This window comes from Saimiri boliviensis, chromosome 8, assembly GCF_048565385.1.
Source record: "Saimiri boliviensis isolate mSaiBol1 chromosome 8, mSaiBol1.pri, whole genome shotgun sequence".
NCBI lineage: Eukaryota > Metazoa > Chordata > Mammalia > Primates > Cebidae > Saimiri > Saimiri boliviensis.
The window spans coordinates 84,681,759-84,701,998 of record NC_133456.1 but is presented as its reverse complement, the minus strand read 5'-3'; the positions used below and the strand labels follow the sequence as shown (position 1 = coordinate 84,701,998).

The 20,240-nt window shown below is 52.8% G+C and overlaps 1 protein-coding gene across 4 annotated transcripts in view; it reads right to left on the bottom strand.

The window, feature by feature from the left end:
• Window positions 1-624: 624 nt before the first annotated feature.
• The window catches only part of VGLL4 (vestigial like family member 4), a 166,237-nt gene continuing 146,621 nt past the window's right edge, over window positions 625-20,240 (bottom strand). For all 4 annotated transcript variants that reach the window (XM_003927051.4, XM_039478541.2, XM_010337762.3 and 1 more), the window contains 3 exons: window positions 8,895-9,117; window positions 3,832-3,955; window positions 625-3,374 (listed from right to left, as the gene is read on the bottom strand). In XM_003927051.4, coding sequence (XP_003927100.1) covers window positions 3,103-3,374; window positions 3,832-3,955; window positions 8,895-9,117 — 619 coding nt within the window. In that variant the 3' untranslated portion in view covers window positions 625-3,102. The remainder of the gene's footprint in view (window positions 3,375-3,831; window positions 3,956-8,894; window positions 9,118-20,240) is intronic.

Sequence of the window (20,240 nt, the reverse complement as noted above, 5' to 3'; positions counted from 1 at the left end):
TCCTCAGCTGTGGGCCTATCAACTATGCCTGCCTGCCTGAGGCAGAGGAGTTTGCCTTGGGCTGGGGGAAGAGCCCAGGAATAGATCCTGGATGAGGCTCCTCCCATCCCTGCCCCTTTGAGCACGCCAGGCCTCCCTTCCTGCCCCAGCCGAGGAGGGGTCAGATGGCTCTACCATTGGGTAACTCAGGCAAGAGCTCTTTTCCTCTTTATTCTGGGTGTGCAGCTGTGAGGCCCAGAAAGCAGGGTGTGGAAACCCAGAGGCGGCCTAGGTGCCTCTGCCCATCCTGCCCCATCCCTGTTGTACTGGGACCGCCGACCCCTCCCTTCTAAGATGTAGAAGGCATTGTCCCTGGAGCAGGGTAGGAGCCAGAGGCCCCCTTCCTGCTATTTTATTTTTTCAGCTTTCATCTTAGGCCCAGAACCAAAGTCAAAATTGAGTCTGGACTTACGCTTGAAACAGTGGGATTTAGGGACAGTAGATTTCAAATGAGGCTTCTCCTGAAGTAGCCAGTCCACAGCTCACGGGAGCTTCGTGGGGACACAGCCGGACAGGTGCAGGGCCCGAGTCCGCCCCCAGCCCAGTGCTGAAACTCCAGGGTTGAAGAGCCACACGTACACTACGTGGTTTAAGAGCACTTTATTATTGTTCTTAAGGCTACTTTTAAGTACAAAAAAAGATGGCCTGCCAAACCTTTTTTTTTTCTTCTTCCAGGAAAAACAGGCCACAGAGAATGGTATATTACAGATTTACACACACGGAGAGAAGGTCAGAGCGCACTGTATGTAGGTGGCGAGGCTCTGGAAGAACTTCACGGAGCCCCTTCTTAGGGAGGGGGCTCTTTCTCAGTGAAATGTTTGGTTTTCTGCTGCCCCCTCTGCCTGAGGCCCCCTCCAGGGTACTGCCTATCCCAGATAGGTCAGTGCACCAGGAACCCGGCCGCCAGCACCACCGACCCCTCCCAGAGTGACGCCCTTGTTCACTGACAAAGAGACCTGTCCCAGGAGTGTCCTCCACCGAGCCGGTCAGCAGTGGGATGTTTTCCTGTTACGACACTCAGTAGCCTGTAGCAATAACAAACTAGTGGCTATTAATGCAGATGCAGTGTTCTCATAGAATAACTGTGTTCCTGCACTTTTACAGACAAATCTACGACAAAAAAAAAAAGATCAACTTTTTTTTCCAAACAACAAAAAAATATGAATGATTACAATAGGAAAGGGAAAAATTAAATAGCTACATATCATTAACAAATTAATGTTCTTCAAAAAATACCTACAAATTTCTCTGTACATTCTTTACGCACAGCGTAATGATGGTCTTAAAATTACCTATATAAAAAAAGTGTTCTCAACGATTTTTCCTACAGAAAATATAGGGGCCTGAATGCCAAAGCCAAGCTTGGAAGCCCAGTAGAGTGGGAGTGAAATGTGTGCGGGGCAAGGAGAAGGGCTTTTCCTCCACTTTCCAAAGGCCAGCAGCACCCTGTGCCTACAGCAGGAGCCACCCTCTGACCTTTTCACCCAGTGCCCGGTTCCCAAATCCAACAGCGGAACTGTAAAACCAGGGCTCCTGCTGTGTGCCCGGGGCCATAAAGCCTTGCAGGGGAGGTGACCACACCCACGTCACCTGGTCAGGTGGCGGCTGCGTGAGCTTCTAGTGGGCCAGGTGGGACGCAGCGCACCCTGGGGGAGGGGATAGAAACGCTCATTGACCAAAAAGAGCAGCTGTGACCTCCACAGCTGTGTCTGTCATGCTTGATTCATCTAATTTCTAGTTAGTAACTATTAATATAGCGAATAATAAATGCAGTAATAATGGTATAAAGTCAGAGGAATGTATACTACCTTGGCCCCAGCGTACGAGGAAGTGTAAGAAACACCGTATCACAGATTGTCAGTAATCTGCTGTTCAGCCAAGAGAGTTCAAAGGGAGCAGTTTCTGCATGTAGGGAAATTGGAAGACACAAACCCCACCTCCCCTGGAAGCTTGTAACAAAGCAGACAGGGATGCAAAAATAAACGATGTCAGCCTGCAGCACACCTCCAGCATCCCACGCCGCAGCTGACCACTGCTCATCGCGAGGGCCTGCCAGGGCTGGCCTCCCGCACTACTTGTGAGTAAAGTGAGTAGCAAATACAAATCTTAGAGTACAACTGTACCAGCAGTAAGTATATCTAGGACTGTAACTGACAAAAATAAACTAATTCTGAAAAGAAGATAGTAAGTATTAAGGTTTTTGTTTACTGCCTATATAATTAATAGAAACCAGCTATCTTTTCTCCATTAAAACATGCATCACGTTTAAAGCACTATGGAATCCTCCAACCTCAGCTCTAGTCTAACAAACTGCAGTGTTCAGAGAAAGTAAAATGCCCGTGATTGGTAGAGTCTGCAGTCCAGTTGCAAGCACCTGAAATCTAGAGAGAGAAAGGCCTATAACCTGTATGAGACTTCCCCTTCCAAAGCTGTATTGTCTAGATTAAAAAAAAAAACAGTAACAACAAACACAAATGGTCAGAAATGTCATCCTTAAACCTTTTGTTTTTCAGCAGTTTGCCCTCCGAGTTCTGGCATCACACACAAAGTTGGCAGGCAACTTTAGTCCTCCTCCAATAGTGCAAATCAGACACGACAGTTCTCTTCAAGTATACACACGCACACACACGGACCGAACCAAACACGCCGTGGAAGCTGAGCTGCACACACCCCGGTCTCAAGAAGCAAAGGAAAAAGCACAAAGCGTCTGAGTCACCAATTCATCATGGCTTGTGACTGAGAAAGCGCTGTGGGGTCCTGGCCCCGTCGGGGCAGACCTGCATCAGAGGTTTCTTTGGTAACTGAGGCAGGAAGTAAGGATGCTACATTAGACAGATGTTCCACACATAGTTCCTGCTATCATGTTTGAGGGCCCCCCTGTACGGATACCAAGCAAGTACAAAACAACAAAAATTCCAACAACGTGGTTTTTGCGAATAAACCATCCCTTCCCCCCACCCCCACTTTTTTTTTTTTTTTTTTTTTTTTTTTTTTTAAAGCACTGACTGTTCAAAACTCAGGCAAACCATGCACATCCACGTGTTGTTGGAGGAGGTGCTCCCTTCAGGAGACCACGGAGGGGGAGTGACTGTGGCTGACCATGTGGGCAGAGGGGCTGGCAGGCTGGCCCCTTCGAGAGGCGGACTCAGGGCTGCTGGACGCTCCGTCCTTGGCCGCTTTGATCTGGAGCCACGTGTCACCCAGAGCTTTGGCAAAGTGGTCATCCACGGAGCCTGTGATGGACACAGAGTTGGGTGCCGGCTCAGGTTCCTTGTAGTTCTTGCCCAGGCTCCTGCGGAAATGCTCCTCCACCACGGGGTCACAGGTGGTGGTGGCTGCAGGCAAGCAGGAAGGCAGTCAGACACAGGTGGCTGCAGCAACCTCCCTCGGGCAGCTCAGAGCTGGACTGGCTGCCATGGTCAGTGTGGGTTCTGCAAACAGCCCACCTCCCCTGACTAAGTCAGGCACTTAAGTGGGTCCCTTCTCTGTAACAATGGTTATATACCGTCTGCACTAGGCCAGAGTTTAAGTTCAAAAAGAGAACATGGCATTACATTTAAATAACATTAGCTGCTGCCCTCCCTGCCACTAGGGCATGACAGCCTGGAGCGGGGTAGCATGTTTCTCACGTGCTTCCCACCCAAGCCATGCGCAATGCTAGGTGCACACTGTATTTGCTCAAAAAAACCCCTTTCGACCTCAGCAACAGCTGGGCTCAGGAACAAGGGATTTCGGCCAACAGCACAACAGAAGGGCTCTGCTGCCACTGGTGAGGAAGCCTGGGACACTCACCGCTCGGTGGCCTCCGGTAGCTGGCGGGGCCGGGCGCAGCACAGCCGCTGTGCGCGACGGGGCAGTGCGAGAGGTTGCAGTTGCGGGCGCCGGCCGAGGCGCAGGTGATCACGGAGGGCCGGTTCTGTGAGGAGGGGGGGTCAGCATGTGAGACCACCTCAGTGCCGGACACCATGCCTGGAGCCCTGCCTGACCCCATCTGCTACCTCCCGCCTCAACACTGGAGACCCGTTGCTAAACAGCCAATCCACGGAGGGAGCGCAGCTCCAAGGGTGTGTGCAGTGGCCCCTGGTTGTGGCTGTTGAAGGGTACAAAGGACAAAAGCTCAACTGTTGAGTTGGTCTGTCCCCCTCTCTCAAATCTGCCTTGAGACAACAAACACTGGGCATCCTGTGGACGGCAGAGGGTTGCAGGAGGGACCTCGCTCCTCCCGTTACTGTCCCCAGAGCCTTTCCCATCATGTCCACAGAGCTGTGGGTGTGCCTGAAGCCATCCAGAACACTTCATGCACGGCAGTTAATTGGAAGCATTTTGTTTGAGCCAAAGCCAGCCTGAGTTGGCTTCAGTGACGACCGACAAATCAGGACAGAGGGAACAGAGGAAATGCGCCTAAGTGTAGCACGGCACACATCCCAGCCCAGCCCCATCTGCCCTGCGCACGGCCGTACTCCTTCCTCATCACCCCCACGCTGTCTGCCTGGCAAACTCCCCTTTTCCTTCAGGCCGGTTCCGATCTCTGCGAAGCCTTTCACTGGCGACTCCCTCTTTTCCCTCCTGCTCCCCAAATCCACCAAAATTCAGCAAGTGCATCAGTCTGTCCAGATGCTCCCATACCTGCACACCAGGTAGTATGTCTAGCCCCCCCCAGCCTTGGTGCAGAACCTGGGGCAGAAAGTATTTGTGAACTAAACGGCTTCCTCAGGTTCCCCCAGGAAAGGTATTTCCCGATACACCCCGAGGACAAGGCAGAGGAATATGTGGACTAAGTTCCAGGACAGCCAGCGAGGAGTCGGTTGAAATCGCCCCACAGCGACCAATGGTGACAGCCGTGTCAGCCAGAGGGACGCCAGGCCTTGTCCTCCCCAGCCAGCCCTTTCCATTAAAGTCAGAGCAGTGGCTGGTGTAAAGACACACACGGCTTGCATGCCGGTCCTCCTTGAGATGGCAGTTAATGGGAAGGATGGAAATGTGGGTCTACAAGGATGAACTGGGATTAAACATAAGGGTCTGTGCTTAAGTCTAACAAAAAATTACACAAGCCAGGGTGGGGGGAGATGCGGCTTAGCAGCAGACAGACCAAACTTTCAGGGTTTCTTAGTAGTGCAGCACTTTAGCAGGACAGAGCTGCCCAGAGGTCACAGGCCCTCTGTGGTGTGCACAGGTGGCAGTGCAGAGGAGAACCCGGGCAGGTGGAGCTGGGCTTAATGTCCACGTTCTGCCTGCAGACCGTGCCTCAGGCGAGGGCCTTCACGGTGCTGAGCAGACAGGGTGGGAAAGCGGGTTGGAGACTGAGATGAGGCCTTGTGGTGATCTCACACCGGGCTGACCACAGGTCAGGCAGCATCAAGAGAGCAGGATGCCCACCAAGACCTGGACACGAACAGAGCTGGGAGGAAGGAGGGCCCTGCCCCTGACCAGCTCTCAGTGGGATGGCCAGGCTCTTCCTGAGTCCAGCTGTACCCATGACCTTGGGCTCCGGAAGACACCCTAGGGTCCTCCCAGTAAAACTCCCTTCCTTTTGTGCTCAGCTGGTTGGTTCTTTGCAGCAAGCATGTCCTGACCCACGCAAATGTGGGGAACTGGGGGGATGTTTCAAGTGGGGGAGGGGGAATCAAGGAAGATGAAGTGAGCTCACTGTCCCGCCTTTAGATCAGTCTCTCCCAAGGCAGGAAAAGCTACTCCAGAAGAGACTGTGCCCCCTCTCTGGCAAGGGACCAGTAGGGCAGGCTGGCTGACTGGTATCAGGGCACCTTCGGGGCACCTGCTGACCTGAGCTGGGTAAATCTCCTTAACCTGTCAACTGCAGATGTGTGGGCATCCTCTCCTCCCACAACCCAGGCCACAGGGTGGCCGGTGAGTTCTCCTTGGAGTGGCTCCACTGCCACCCCTTCCCAGCTGGAGTCAGCCATCTTGCCCCTGCCTGTGTGGCTGAGTGCAGGCTGGGACTCGTCCACCTAGAACAGGCCCCAGGCCTCCAGATGGTGAGCGTTTATGAGATCTTGAGACCCCCCTTCCCCCACACCAGTATTTTCCAGATGGGGAAAATGAAGGCCAGAAACACCCTGCTGGAAGTTAAATGCTGCAGATTTGTGGCAGGGTCGGGATAAGTCCTGTTCTAACCCCTTCACCCACTGCCCCACCCACCTTCACTGTCCTCAGAGGCTACCCTGCAGGAGAGAGGTCCCACCTTTCCTATCTGAAAGCAACCCCCGAAGCTCGCTGTGTGAAGCTTTTTTTTGAGACAGGGTCTGACTCTGTTACCCAGGCTGGAGTGCAATGGTGCGATCTTGGCTCACTGCAACCTCCGCCTCCCAGGTTCAATTGATTCTCCTGTCAGCCTCCCAAGTAGCTGGGACTACAGGTGCCCACCACCATGCCTGGCTATTTTTGTCCTTTTAGTAGAGAAGAGGTTTCACCATGTTGGTCAGGCTGGTCTTGAACTCCTGACCTTAAGTGATCCGCCCACCTCGGCCTTCCAAAGTGCTATCCTGTCCCAGTTCCCAGAGATCCGAGTCACAGTTTCCGCTGCACATAAGAAGGCTTCTGTGTGCACCCCACAGGGCTACAGCATGCATTTGGCCCTGCTGTGGACACAGAGCTTTGCTGTCACCACAGGAAGCCCTCTCCCCACCGCCACTTCTCTGGCTCTGAGCTGCAGGATGACACCCAACAGACTCCCGGGAAAGGGTCTCGGAGCTGCTGCAGCACAGGCAATTCGGCTGCTTGGTGTCCTCAGCAGGGCACCCAAGCCCAGCTTGGGTTGGAGTATGTGGCCTCGGCCCCGCCATGCTGCCACAGGAAGGAGCCCCACGAATGGTCACGACATGAATGACACACTGACAGCAGCCAAGGAGGGCAGGATTGACCCCCTCTTCCCCACCAACCCCAGCCTAAAATGATAGCTCCGGTTGGGCCCACTATGCCCTTCCCAGGAAAACAGACAGTCTGGGGTGCTTCGTGGCCCCTGGCTTTGTCCTCAGTCCAAGCCAGGATCCTGCAAGGACACAGCTGGAGAGTCGAGGTTCTCCCTCCCAGGAAAGCTGCACCGGAGCCCCGAGGCATGAGGAAGGGCACTTGGCACATGTGCTGTGGGCAGCCAGGCCCATTCCAGGTTGAGGAGAAGGAGAGACAGGGTAAAAGATAACCAGGCCACTCTGTCCAGCAGTTCAGTTTCTGCAAAGCAACTGTGACCGAAAACCAAGGGCAAGATTCTCAAGAGGCTTCCAGAGCCAGGGAAAGAAATCATCCAAGAAAACACTAAGCCCGCCAAGGGCCCACCCTGACCCTGCGGGCTGAGATAGCGTGGGAGGCACCAAGGCCCAGAGGCTGGACATGGGTGCTCTGAGATTACAGCTGAATCCTCCCCTCCGTACCCCTGTCCTTCAGAGACTTCCCAACAGCAGTGGCAATGGCCAGAGAGCCAGGTTCCACCTGCACGATCCAGGCCATGGCTCAGGGCATCATTACAATACCTGTTGGGTTTCACAAAGCAGAAAGCAGGTCCACTGCCCACCCCGGGGTGCAGTGAGCGGGTCTGTGGGTCCTACTGCCCACACGCCTCCGCTCTGGCCCCTGCTGCTGCCCAGGAGCACAATCCTCTCTCCTCACATCCATTTTCCCAGCTAGACTGGGAGCTCCCTGTGGCCATGACAGTGCCTACACATCACCTCTGGCTGCCCAGAGCTCCACTCCCCAGAGGGCTAGTAAAACGCTGAAATGAAAAGCAGTGATAACTCGGCCCCAGGTTCCATCAGACACATCAGTGGTCCCTCCTCCAGACTAAAACGGAGTGTGCTGGGAACAAAGACCGCATCTTGCTTGACAGGCTTCTGGTAGCCCCAGCACACAATAGGGTCTATGCCATTTTGTTAAATGAATTAATCGAAAAAGCAGGATTACCATGCCAGGCTCCAAGGCAGGATGGGCAACTGTCCTCAGCTTCACTGGGATTCCCAAGCACCAGAACCACCTCTCAACTCCCAGGGCCTCCCCACTCACAGTTATAACAGACCCCATCAGAGACAGAGACCAGACAGTGCTGCTCGGAGGGAAGCCCTAGGGGTGCTGCAGGGACACAGAGGACCTCACAGCTGAATGCACAGAGCTGCAGGCACTCCCTTGGGGCACAGCACCATCCTCTCTGTCAGCCTTAAGCAAATGCTGATTACTGACTAAGGACCTATTAGGTCACGGGCCCATGAGGTTCAGAGAGCTCAGGCAGGGTTCGGAGACTGCTGCCTTCTATGCATTTCCCCAGGAACCCCGTTTTTAAAAAGATTGGTTTCTACCAAGCAAACTGTTTACTAAGTCATCATTTAATTCCCTATGTTCCTTTAATAGAAAAAAAAATCCCTGCGTGCCAATCATAGGCTTCTGACCGGCATGGGCTCACAACCCTGTTACCACCAACTGTGCAGGACCCCAGCTCAAGGCAAAGAAAGCAACCTGACAATTCCCTTCATCCAAGTGACCTTCTAATGGAGAAACACAGGACTCCCATGAGGATGAGTACACCGACCCTAAGACAAACAGGCCTGCCACGGAAGACTGCAGCAAAAACATCTCAGTACACCACCCTGTACCATGGGAGAAAGGAGACGAAGCCCCAGGGACACTGACCTTGTCCGAGGCCGCGAGTGCTAAGAAAGGCCTGGGCAGGTCTGGGTAGGAAGTAAAAGCAGAAGAGAACTCCTGTTCTGCTGACCCTTGTCCTAAGTGCATAACAGAAGCTAAGGGTGGCATCCCTCACTACTGCCCTCAGGGTCCTCTGCTCGGGACTCTCCATCCAGCTTAGTCCCCCAGCCCCTGGACTCCCCCAGCCACCCTCCCAGACAGAGGCCCACCTGCTGCCGTTCCCCTGGGGTCAGTGTGGGAGAGAGGCCGGCCTGCCTGCTAGCATCCAGGCTGTTCTTGGTCAGTGCGAGGGGCTGCTCCAGGCCAAGGCTGGGGAGGGACGTGTACAGGTGGCTGCCATGCAGGCTCATGGTGGGAGCCACGGCGCGCTCAATGGGGCTGCGGCTCCGCTCCCGGGGGTCTTTGCGGCAGTCTCCGTTGACAGTCTTGTTCCTGAAAAAAGAGGAATGAGCGTTCAGAGGAGAATCCCTGGCAATTTTCTGAAAGGCAAAAGGGACAGTGTCTATGTGCCAGGCCCTCCATGTCACTTGTTTTTTACCCTGAAGCTCAGATCGCAGGGTCCAGGAGCACAGTGAAGAGCCGGCTGCCAGCCCAACGCCAAAGCCTTTGGGTGCCGGGAGGGCTGCTGCCAGTGAAGTCCAAAGCCAGCTCCACAGAATATGGAGCCCCCAACTCTGTGGCGTCCTCTGCCCAACTCTCTGGTCACTTCTATAATAATTCTATAATAATCTCCACTCCCTTGGAGCATGGAGAGCTGGGGGCCAAGCTGGTTTGATAAGGACCTGCCATTTAGACAGGACGGGGACGCTGACGATCCAGAGTCACGAACTGCGCCCTACACGCCAGGCCCTGTTCTAAGCCTCCACAGTACTGCTTACCCGTCTTCCCAACAGCACTAAGCAGGCAATGCCATCATCACCTGCTTTCCAGACGAGAACCCCGAGAACTCAAGACTGGTGGAATAACCAGCTCAGGCTGCTGGCCAACACGTGGCAGCGTCTGCTGTGGTGCTCCTGGCACATTACTCTCCGGTCAGGAGAACAGGGAGAGCCAGTACGCAGCTCTCCCGTCCAGGACCCACCAGCAAGAGTGACCTGCTTCCAGAAGGCCCATCACCAGCCCTGGCCATGTGCTGAGCACTCAGGCGATGCCACACAGAATCCAGGTGAGACAGTCAGCACCACCTCCATCTGACGTGTTAGTCTGAAGACATTGTGATGTGTTTTGTCTATTAGACACGGACCCCCAACACAGGTGAGGCACAGCCAGGCCGGTCCACCCTCCCCACTTCATTCCATCCTCCCTGCTTTACCCATCTTCTCAACAGCACTAAGCAGGCAATGCCGCCACCTCCCCCTTTCCAGATGAGAACCCCGAGACTCAGACTGGTGAACAACCAGCTCAGGCTGCTAGCTGACCCGTGGCAGCATCTGCTCTGGTGCCACAGATTGCAGGGGTCCCACAATTCCTTCTGCTTTGGGTCTTGCCCCTTGAATCCACCACGTCCTCCACTGAGAGTAATCTTTTTCTATAATAAGCTGGTCTTTTTGAGAAAAATGTGTGAATCATGATTTCAGTGAATTTTCTTTAAGAAACACAAATTATTTTCAGAGTCTGCAAGTAGTCACCTGTCTTTAACTAGCAGAAAAGCCTGAGCTTGTCCTGGTGAAAGAACAGCCACAGCCCCACTCCCGGATTGGCTGAATATGACACACACACACACATACACACACACACACACACACACACACACACACACGCATGCATGTATGTGACAGGCATACCTTTCTAATATTGTAGATTAACTTGCAGTTGTAAGAAATAACACGGAGGCATCCCACGCACCCTTAACCCTGACTCGCCCGATGGTGATGTCTTGTAAAATACAGTACAATATCACAACCAGGATATCGACAATGAGACAACTACCGGCCTGACTCAGATTTTCTGCTTTGCTTGTGTCCATGGCAGAGCAGCCTCTTTATAAGGCAAATCCAACCACATCCAGTCCTTAGTTAACGTTTTTAGCAGCTCAGCACTGGCCATGGTGGCCTCTGGCCCTGGCCACCTTCCCACCCTCACCTCTGGCTCCACACGTCCAAATGTTTTGCTCCATAGTTCCAACCGTCCATATGCCATTGCTCAAATAAGACACAGCCACTCTATGCCTCTGTGGCTGTGTACATGTGGTGCTGCTCCGGCCTCCCTCCTCCCTGGTCCTGCACTGCCAACCACAGCTGCAGGGTTCTGAATCCCAAAGCGCCCTGTGCCAACCTTGAATATAAAACCCATCACCCACCGTCAACGGTCTCTTCATCTCGGCACCCGCCCCTCCCCACACGCAGGAGCCTCCAAGGGTGCTGGTTGAGTCCCACCTATCTCATTACCTTTGCTACCTTCGGCGCAGAGTGACTTAGTGAATGAATGAAGAGAAACTGTGCATGGGTGACGGGATAAGAAAGGCAGGTATTATGGAGGGGAGCTGTGAATGGGCAGAGTGGTGGAGAGCTGGGGGGCTGAGGACTCAACTGGAAGCGTGTCCAAGCCTTCAGATGGACTCTGCAGCCCAATCGGTGAGCTGTTAAGGGCTCAGCAGAAGCACGAGAGGGCCTGAGTGCCACCTCGGCTGTGACGTCATGATGTCACTCTGTGCCATCTCTAGCAGGGACACACACTCAGCTTGCCACTTAGTGCCCCTGAGGCATTCCGAGCCTCTGCGTCCTCATGCAACCACGTGGTCATAGTAAGATCCACCCACAGGGCTCTAAGTGAGGGGCGAACAGCACCACAAATGAAAACAATCACGGCGCGCGCTGCAACCATCAGTGAGTGCCAAGAGAACCCCATCAGTCCTAAGCCACGTGTATTGATTATAGGGCGCGTAGCTGGACAGGAACCAGCATTCCTTTATGCAGTTTTTTTTTCCTTTTATTCTCTGGCTGATGACACAAAATGTCTTAAAAGCAATTAGGGAATAAACGTTCAGCCCATTAAGACAAACACGGAAGACAATGTTCTGGCCAGAGTCTAGATAGTAGGTTCCACCCGCGCCACACACATGCTGGCAATTTTCCAAACATTAAAATAAAACAATAATAAAGTTTATACTGAAACCAGCCTGTCCATAATGTCATCTGTCTGTGGCGATTCAGAAGACAGCACAGGTTTCTGCAATGAATGCCTCAAGGGTTACGATCCCAGACATCACTGAAGAACCTTCCACTGAACGGACATCAGGACAAGCAGGCCTGAGATCGTCTGGCTTTAAACAGGGCTTTGGTTCCTGAACACAGTTCATCGGTGTCACCACACACACTCACCTTCAGCATCCTGCTCCCTTCTAAATTCAGATAAAGATAACAATTTCTTTTTTAACATGAGTGAATGGCTTCCCTGACAGTTTTCTCTCTACCCCAGCTGATGCTTCCCTGGGCTACCTCATGAAGAGCACAGACCTCGGGGCTCAGGTCATGGATTCATGAGTGCCTCAGACACAGTCTGCCTCTGAATTTAGACTCTGTTTATTCAACCAGTGCTAGTTGCATCCCTATTCTGTGGAGTTTACAGAAAGGAAGCCACAGCCCTGCCTTCTCATGGGCCTACAATCTAGCAGGGACAGAAGGGCCCGGGAGGAGCTGCAGCTCCCCAGTGATGGCTCTGGCTCCAGGCGAGGTGGCGCTGCCATGGAAGCTAACACAGGGCTGCAGAAGTCCAAAGATAAAGACACCCCCGGGTGGCAAGAAGGAGCAGCCTGAAGCTCAGGCCGTGTCTGCCCATGGCCAAAACCAAGGTTATGGTACATAAGGCATTGCCCATCCCTCGCACCTACGTCCTGGGGCACAGCACCGTCACACGGATGACTCAGCTTCACCTTGGGAAATCCAAGCATGACGATCAGACCACATCACAGAGGAGAGGGATGCCAGGCTACCAGCTGCCAGGGCTGAGGTGAGGAGGGGGCAGCCTGCACCTAAATCTGTGCTCCCACGGCCCCGCTGTGCGCCCACCCTACGCAAGGCAGTGGGGAGAAGGGGACTTCCAGGCACACTGACCTGAAAGACAGTCCATGGGACACAGTGCAGTGGGCACCACAGTCAGACAAAGACGCTGAAAACACAGCGAGACAAGGTCCAGCGAAGTGGCTGGTTAATTTTAGTAAAATTATACATCACTCACATTTCCAGCTCATTTTCCTGGTTCCCGGAGCTTCAAGACAGACATTGTTTTCTAGGCCCCACTCCCCCGGGTGAATCACCTCCAGGCCACTGCTTCCCAGGCGTCACATGCTCTCGGGGATGGCAGAAAACTGCATGCATCCTCCCCAGGAGATGAGGGTGGCCTCCACTCCTGGTCCCGACTGTGCCCGGGAGAGCCCACTACACAAGCGCGAGCACCCACAATGCTTAGTGGCTCTGCAGCAGGCCCATTGGAGCTGCTGAGGCTGCGCGGCACCAGCCCTGCCCCGGGCCACACACCCAGCCTTGGTGGGCACTTCCACTGCCGCTGCCTCGCAGAGAAAGATGGAAAGAGGAAGGAGGGAGAGAGAGGCTTCCAACACTATCATCCAGGACAGAGTTTTCTGAGGACTGAAGGCCACCTGCTCTCCAAGCTCAGAAGCCAAGAATGTCTATAGTGTTTGGGGGAAAAGTTAACCAGATTCTAAGGAGTAACACTGAAAGAATCCATCATGTGAAAAGTGTTCTGCATCTGTTTGATACTCATTAACATGAGTTTCCTATCCTTCCACAAACACGCTCGGGCTGCTCAGCCCACTTAGCCCCATCACCGGGCGTTCTGAGCCTGCACTGGGCTGCATTCACCACGGACCGCCATGAGCTACACGGATCTGAGTTCTTCTGGCTGAAAAGGAGGTATGGGCACAGGACATTTTGAGGATATATTCTGGGGTCCCCGAAGGCCCCTGGGCATCATGGCAGGACAGGGGCTCCCACCCGGTGAAAGAGGCGAGATCCAGGCCAGCCTCTGGCCCAGGCCTCCCATAAAACGACACCCTGAGGTGGCAGAGCAACCTGTCCCCATGCCAGGCCTCACTTGGCAGGAGAAGACTGAAGGCTGTGCGGTGACATCCCCCAAGCACCAGAGTTCTAGGTGGAGACAGAGATCGAAAGGAAGAGGGACCAGGGGAGGGGGAGGCAGGGGCGGCACAGAGCTAAGACACAGCACCGTCTCCAGCCCTCTCCTCTTCTCGCTTCCCCACTGCAGTTACAGGAGAATCTGAGCTCTGAGAACTGACAGGACGACAGGACAGCCGGACGCTAACATGGTACATCATCATGAAGTTGCTGGCTGGGCATGGTGGCGTGCACCTGTGTTCCCAGTTAAACTTGGAGGCTGAGGTGGGAGGATCGCTTGGGCCCAGCAGGTAGAGGCTTCAGTGAGCCATGATCACACCACTGCACTTTAGCCTGGGTAACAGAGCGAGACCCTGTCTTTAAATAAGGTTGCTAGCACATCTTTAATCTTAAAAAGCTTCCTCCAAAACAGAATTAATGTCACTGAACGGTGCACTTAAACTGGTTAAGATGGTCAGCTGTGTGCTATGCTAATTTACTACAATTTAAAAAATAACAACATTTTAAATGAATAATACAGAAAGAACTTCCTCCCGCCTGGGTGTGGTGGCTCATGCCTGTAATCCCAGCACTTTGGGAGGCTTAGGCAGATAGATCACAAGGTTAGGAGTTCAAGACCAGCCTGGCCAAGATGGTGAAACCCTGTCTCTACTAACCGCACAAAAAAATTAGCTGGGCTTGGTGGCACATGCCTGTAGTCCTAGCTACTCGGGAGGCTGAGGCACGAGAATCACTTGAACCAGGGAGGCAGAGGCTGCGGTGAGCCGAGATGGCACCACTGCACTCTAGCCTGGGCGACAGAGTGAAACTCCATCACAAGAAAAAAAAAGGCAAGAACTTCCTCTCAACCTTTACCTGGTACCCCCTGGGGTTTCTGATGTGAACAAGGCAGGTCAGTACCATCCCAGTTCTACAGAGAGATGGCCAGGCAGGAGAAGACGAAGGCTTTGCCTACACATGCTACCCACCACAGACATCAGTCGCTCAGGATCCTCACACCAGGCCACCCAGAGACTCTACAACACCTCCCAGCTCTGCCCCAAGTTTCCAGGATGCCTTCCCGACCCACCAGCTCCATTTCTGCCCGGCTTCCCAGGCAACTCCAGAGACACAGGAAAGCAGCAGTTCGGAGATGCCCGCTGCCAAAGCCAGTCCCCAGACAGTCCCACAGTGCTCCTTTCTCAATCAGTAAGCTCCCGCTGCACAGCTCCCACGGGACCCCAGCCCCGGGCTGGACCGTGCACTCATGGGAGGGCCAACACTGCAGCCCCGACACCCTAATCTCCTCAGCTCAGCATGAGTGACCACTGTCCACAGAATAAATGAATCATTAAGGTACACATATCATGTGTGGGTCCAGTCAACAGTATTTGTGGCAAATGACAGGAGAGTTAAGGACATTTCAGAGAAAATGACTGGCGGAAAAGACTTTTCTCTGAAAAAGCAGAATTTAGGGAACATTTAAATCTTGGCCATAAACAGTGGTGAGAGATTTTCTCCCTTCAGGTCCTTTCTCCAGCTTCTGCTGTCCTCCCCACCTGCTCCCCACTTCTAAATGTCCCCAAGGTCATCCATAGTGCCCCACAACACATGCAAAGGAATGAACTCATCACTGTGGCTTCTCTCCTCTTGTGAGAGGGAGAATTCACTGCTTCCCAGAAGGCAGTAAGATGCTTGGGTGTGTCTCCAAGACATCCTGGTCAAGCCGTGTCACTCCTCTGTGCCAATTTTAGATGGGAAGTGGGGATGGTGGTTGCAAAGGAAGGCCTGGGTGAAGATGATGTTTGCAGAGGTGGCGGCGGCTGAGGCAGAGACACCCTCCTAGGTACAAATGGCAAGAAGTGTGTCGTGGGCAGGAAAAAGCTAGGAAACACTGGCATTCGGACTGTCCCAAAGACAGAGATGACCTTGAGGCTGCTGGCTTCAACAGTAGGCCCATCCTCACCAGCAGGGACACAGGGCAGAGACCGTCTCTGCCTTTACGCGTCAGCCAACTACTGCCATCACTTAGCACTGCTTAATAACTGAGAAAAGCCACCAGAATGTCAAGAGAATCAAACCTGTGTGTGAATGCCACCGCAGTCAGCTGATCACATCACTGCCACAACCATTCACCCACATAATGTTTCCCTCGTTCACTCCGCACAAAGGGGCCAGGTGCAGTGACTCACACCTGTCATCCCAGCACTTTGAGAGGCCAAGGCAGGTGGATTTCTTGAGCCCAGGAGTTCGAGACCAGCCTGGGCAACATGGCAAAATCCGTCTCTACAAAAAATACAAAAATTAGCTGGGCATCGTGGCAGGATTTGTAATCCCAGATACTCGGGAGGATGGCTGGAGCTGGGAAGTTAAGGCAGAGTGAACTATGATGGAGCCACTGCACTCCAGCCTGAGCAGAGGATGAGACCTGTCTCAGAAAATAAAAGTAAAACACTCCCCACAAAGGTAGTGCCCCTCTTTTTGCTGGTTATTTCAGAAATCAACTCCATGGACCAGGCGACATAGAACTCATTTGCTCCACGTATCTCGAGACAGCAGTGGCCTGTGGTCCCAGCATGAGAACCATATTGGCCGGGCACAGTGGCTCATGCCTGTAATCCCAGCACTTTGAAAGGCCGAGACCAGCAGATGGCTTTAGCCCAGGAGTTTGAGACCAGCCTGGGCAACATGGCAAACCTTGTCTCTACTAAAAATACAAACTTTATCCAGGCATGGTGTCATGTCACCTGTGGCCCCAGCTACTCAGGAAGCTGAGACGGGAGGCTCACCTGAGCCCAATGGATGGAGGTTGCAGTCAGCCAAGATCTGCACCACTGTACTCCAGCCTGGGTGACAGAGTGAGACCCTGACTCAAAAAAAAAAAAAGTTGGGGAATCTCTAAGTCAGTGATTTACGTTGATGATCTTTCTTATCAGCAGCAGCTCTCATTTATTGAAGGTAACATGCCCAATCATATGCTAGACCTTATCTTAGTAAATTCACTGCCCCATTGCAAAATAAGTATCATCACCCGCATTTTACAAGTAAGTAAACTGAGCTTTAGAGAAGCTAAATAACTTTTCTAAGTTTATACAACTCATACAATGATTCCAATATATATTGGACTGGCTGCAAAGCCTTTCCATTTTCCGGAAGGGAGGAAGATACAAAGACCGATACACCCACCACTCAGAAGTAGCAAATGAAAATACGCTCTCATATTTGCTTCAGGCCTTTTCTTTCCTCTAGCCGTGATGAAAGCAGCAGAACATGCAAGACACATGAGGCCTCTGCTCCAGGCCCTCCTCAGTCCCATTCTCCTCTCTTCATCCCCAGGGGCATCCTCTGCTGCAGATTTGGCTACATGGCTGGCTGTCATCCTCTTGCCACACCGGATGTGTCTGGAAGTAATCCACAGCATGCTTCACATCCCAGCATGCCAGCACACCAGAAGTCTTGTTGTACAACTGTGTCTTTCCCTCACGTGGTCTTGGCGCTCTACCCATGTTCCGACACAGAGGCCAGGCTTATCCATGTTATTTGCCTGCTCCACGGTATTCCTCATACGAATACACAACTGCGTACATACGCATTCTGCTGCGGACCAGCGCCTGGGCACTCTTTGGTTTTTCCTTATAAAAACAGCCCCACCAGCCAGGGGCGGTGGCTCACACCTATAATCCCAGCACTTTGAGGGCCCAAGGCTCCCAAAAGGATCCCCTGGGGTCAGGAGTTTGAGACCAGCCTGACCAACATGGCAAAACCCCTCTCTACTAAAAATATAAAAATTAGCCAGGTGTGGTGGTGTGCACCTATAATCCCAGCTACCTGGGAGGCTGAGTCAGGAGAATCGCTTGAACTTGGGAGGCGGAGGTTGCAGTGAGCCAAGATTGAGCTATTGCACTCCAGCCTGGGCGAAAGAGCAAGACTGTCTCAAATTAGAAAAAAGAAAAGAAGGTGGCCCCACAGTGCTTTAAGTCCTCAGACATGCCTCCTGGTGCTGGGGACCAGGGCTTCTGACATTCTCTCAGGTCACTATCTGCAGGTCATGCAGCTGCTGTTGAGCACACCACCTTCAACTTCTACAGATGTGGCCAGAACCTTCCAAAGGCAGCCATTCACTTCGCTGTCCCTCCGATGGCCATGGCTGACCACTGCTAAGTGTGTCCTCAGTGACATCTGCCTTGGTCACCTGTGGATTTCTGCCATTCTCCTTCTTGTTTTAATTTGCATTTCCACAGTTACCAGTGCAGTCGACCATCTTTTCACACACGTATTGACTATTCTATTTTATTCTGTGAAATGCCTTTAATTTCTGTAATGGGTTGAATTGTGTCCCCTGCAAAGACATTGAAGTCCTAACCCCTGGGATCTCTGAGTGTGAACTTATTTGAAATAGAGTCTTTACAGAGGACCAAGTAAGCCGTGGTTATCAGGGTGTGCTCTCATCCAATATAACTGGTGCCCTATTAGAAAACACTGGAGATCTGGATATGGTGACAGACACATATGGAGGGAAGATGATGTGAAGACAGGGAGAAGACTGTCATCGACAAGCCATGGGAGCCAGAGGCCACCAGCAGCTGAGAGAGGCCGGCACAGACGCTCCCCATAGCCCTCAGAAGGAGCCAGCCCTGCCGACACCTTGCTCTCAGGCGTTCAGCCTGCAGGAACGGTGAGCCAATACATTTTTGGTTACCTTAAGCCACCCGGTTTGTGGCCCTGTGTTATGGCAGCCCTAGCAAACTAATACAATTTCCAGGCCGTACCCACCTGCTGCCTTGCTTTACATGGCTTTAGATATTTACCATGCCCATGTTTCCTCTGCTTTATCTACGATCAACCTAAAAGATTTTGAAGCTTCCTCTGGATATTTAAAGAGGAAGAGATCCACTGGGCCTCGGGCACCTGTCCTGTACACCTGTCGTTCCGGGGCACTGCATAAGCACCACACAAAGACGGTCGAAGCAGAGATCAGGGCCAGCGAAGCCAGGTCAGCCCAGACCTGCCAGTAAGAAGCCAAGTGTTCCAGAGGCTGGGACGGGTAGGAAGGTAGGGACTGGAGAGGTTTGCTAAAGGATACAAAATTACAGCCAGATAGGAGGAGTCAGTTCCAGCACTGTGGTCACCTGGACCACTGCAGGATGACTGCAGTGAACAATAGCACACTATTGCTTCTCGGCCTTTTGACTGAGATCAAGTGTAGTAACAATAACACACTACATAGTTTCACTATAGGGTCACCGCAGTTAGCAGTAATACACTACATAGTTTCAAACGGGACATCCATACAGTGGATGTTCCCAGCAAAAAGAAACGATAAAGGTTTGATGATGGATGCTAACCACCCTGAGCTTGTCACTCTACATGACACGTATCAAAACTTCACTCTGTACCCCATGAATATGTATAATTACTGTCAATTAAACAAAATCAATCAATATATATATTTTAAAAGCTACAGGGCTAGCTGCCCCCAAGGAAGGTTCAGGACGCCAGGAGAACCAGCCCCACTTGTGCCTACACACAAGAGGGAAGAAGCCTGTCTGCTGAGCTACTGTCCAAAACCTTTTGGCTCGGCGGTGTTGGGGGAGAAAGAATAAAGCCACAGGTCTTTTCATTACTCCTGCACCTCCTCTCTCTTCTTCAACACTCTTGCCAATCCCCCACTCCCACTTTACACCAAGGGAATGTGGGTTGAGAGGTGGAGGGATCCGCCCCGGAGCCATGCAGCTGACAGGTGGCGGAGAAGGGACTCAGCTCAGTCCCTTCCACCCGGCCCTTCCTCCCCTGCCGCCAGTGCCCGGAGGGTTTCAAAAGCAGCTCAGGTGCTGGAAGAAAAGCGCCCGTTGAGACAGCAAACGGGCGTCCACTTCTGCTGCTCTCCTGCCAGTGTGGACTCTAACTGCGCCGAGGGTTTCCAGTCACTGTGCTCTCAAGAGTGACAGTCATTAAATCAGCATAGCCAGCATCTCCACACGCGCCAGCCTTCAGGGTTCCTGACTCTCCAGCAGCTCAGCCGGCATGTGCATCGTGTGTGAAGCTGCCCCTCTCTCTCCCTGAGACTGGAAGGAGCTCTGAGGGCAAAGCAGGTCCCTCTTTCCCTAGGGCACAACTGGTCCTCAGATCTTCGAGAGGGACAGAAGACACTTGGGAAACCTGGCGGATCCAGAACCACAGTGTGCACTTACCCAGCAGCAGCCGTTTAAAGAAAGGTTCCAGACACCCAAAATGTCAGCCTTAGGAGAGAAAACTAATTTCAGAGGAGTGCTTTTAGTTGGAGACCTGTCGGAAACGCTGCTGCTGGTGGCCCCCATCATTCCATTCTCCCTATGGTGGCCCAGCAAGCCAGGTGGCTGGTCTGACTAGAATGAGGCGTAAAGTCAGAGCAAACAGATTCTCAGTGAGTCCGCAGGCAACCCCTGCAACTTTCCCATATCCAGTTCCAGCAGAGGCCCTCTTTGCTTGGGACCGTGTGCAGGC